Below are 1,901 nucleotides of genomic sequence, written 5' to 3'. Positions count from 1 at the left end.
TTACCTGCAAATGAAATTCAATGGATCAGAAGATGTTAACAACAGTCTTAATAAGATAAAAATAAAAATAAAAAATTACATAAAACTCACATTATATGAAAGTGAAAACACATATCTGCACTCATCCCATTTGATTACTCATTTGTTCCACTTGAATTCTTCATATTAGACTCTAGCTAAACTAAATACAATTTGACTATCCCAAATGTTGGTTGATTGAGCATTTCAGGTAAAGAAAGTAAAAAGGAGAATTGAACTAACCAGTCATTGGTTGTCGAAGACTTCTTGGTATACTAATACAACGTTCCGAGTACAATTTGAAACAACTCCTTTATCATCAATAGTAAGAATTTTTAATCATTTTCTATATTTTACTCTTGAAAGTGCACCATAGAGTAAAAATAGGTCTTGAAAGATACAAACCAACGATTGATAACGAATGACCTTGACTCTTGTTTATAGTCATTGTGAAGCTGATAGTTATTGGAAATTGTCGTCGCTAAAATTTGAAAGTTAGGCCAGAATCTGAAGTACAAGAATCAATCGAGACTAATTACACAAGCCAGCTGTTTGATCTATATTCCGAAAAAGCATTATAAGGACACCAACTTTCAATATTAGTCTGCGGTTTGAAATTCCATAGCATTTTACATCATTCAAAAACTCTGATGTGAACCAAGATGAATCAATCTTTAAATCTTCATCTGACCTACACACGGTATCATAACTCAAGTATTCGGTCTCATCCCCAGGGATCATGGAGAGCATGAAATTATTGACATGTTCAACGCTCTCAAGTGCAGATGCAAGAATTGCCCTTTCTTCGAAGAAGGAATAGTTTTTCATATTAGAGACAAAGTTTGGATATGCAAAATTTACTAATTCAAGCAAAGGATTATAACATAGACCGATCAACAAATATGTAGGTATCTCAATTATTGACTCTTCATCATCGATTGTTTTAGTTGTTCCATCCCCCACTTGAAGTATCCAATATGAAAATTCTCTTATTTCTTCAATAGAAGCAAATGGTGGGGAATTTTGCAACCTCATATTGGTGGTTAATTTAGATACTTGGAAAAACTTCGTAATTAAGAAGAATTGGTAGTAGACAATTTCATTCCAACTTCATTTGGCTATGACAAGTAGAATTTGTTTAAAGTCTCCACCCAACACAACAATTTTCCCCCCAAAAGGTTTATCATAACCGAAGGTTGACTCAGTCTTCATATTGTCATTTAATGTTCTGTATAAAGCTTCAAAACTGTGATTGTTTAACATAGGTGCTTCATCCCATATAATTAGACTTTCATTTTGAAGCAATTCAGCTTTGGAAGATCCTTGACAGAAATTACATGTGGACAATTCCTTGATAGATATAGGAATATAGAATCTAGAATGAGTTGTCCTCCCCCCAAGTCATAACAAAGAATAAATTCCACTTGACGTCCCATTCAAAACAATAAGACTTTTAGAACGTAAAGTAGTAGATAGAGTATTCCAAACAAATGTTTCCCATTTCCCTCCAAATCCATACAGAAAAAAAACTTCCCGTATTAGTCAACACTGAATCCAATACCTATGTATATTCTCTCATTTGTTGTGAATGAAGACGGTTGACCAGCCCTTCATGAATTTTAGACATGTCTTCTTTTTGTGGTTGAGCTCATCAGCGGCAAATCTATTTTCCATATTGAAACCTTCAAAAAATCTTGGATATGACAATTCTGGAAATTCTTTAAGGGACCTTCCATTTCAATATAACAACTTCTCAATCTCAAGTAGGCAGAAGTTGATCATATCCTCATCGCCTATTTGAAGATCTAAATATGGGAAAACGAAATTGATGAGCGGTAGGAAAAAATAATCAAAAATAAAACCAACAAATTAATGTGAAAGAG

At 33.3% G+C, this 1,901-nt stretch overlaps 1 protein-coding gene across 1 annotated transcript; it reads right to left on the bottom strand.

Annotated features, from left to right (window-relative positions):
* Positions 1-549: 549 nt before the first annotated feature.
* On the bottom strand, positions 550-1,053 carry LOC130736483 (uncharacterized). Its single transcript, XM_057588310.1, has one exon. It carries the CDS (start codon positions 1,051-1,053, stop codon positions 550-552), a length of 504 nt encoding a protein of 167 aa, XP_057444293.1.
* Between the last annotated feature and the right edge of the window lie 848 nt (positions 1,054-1,901).

The sequence above is a fragment of the Lotus japonicus genome, chromosome 2 (assembly GCF_012489685.1).
Source record: "Lotus japonicus ecotype B-129 chromosome 2, LjGifu_v1.2".
Classification (NCBI taxonomy): domain Eukaryota; kingdom Viridiplantae; phylum Streptophyta; class Magnoliopsida; order Fabales; family Fabaceae; genus Lotus; species Lotus japonicus.
The sequence above is the reverse complement of the archived record's forward strand: the minus strand, read 5'-3'. Positions and strand labels throughout refer to the sequence as shown.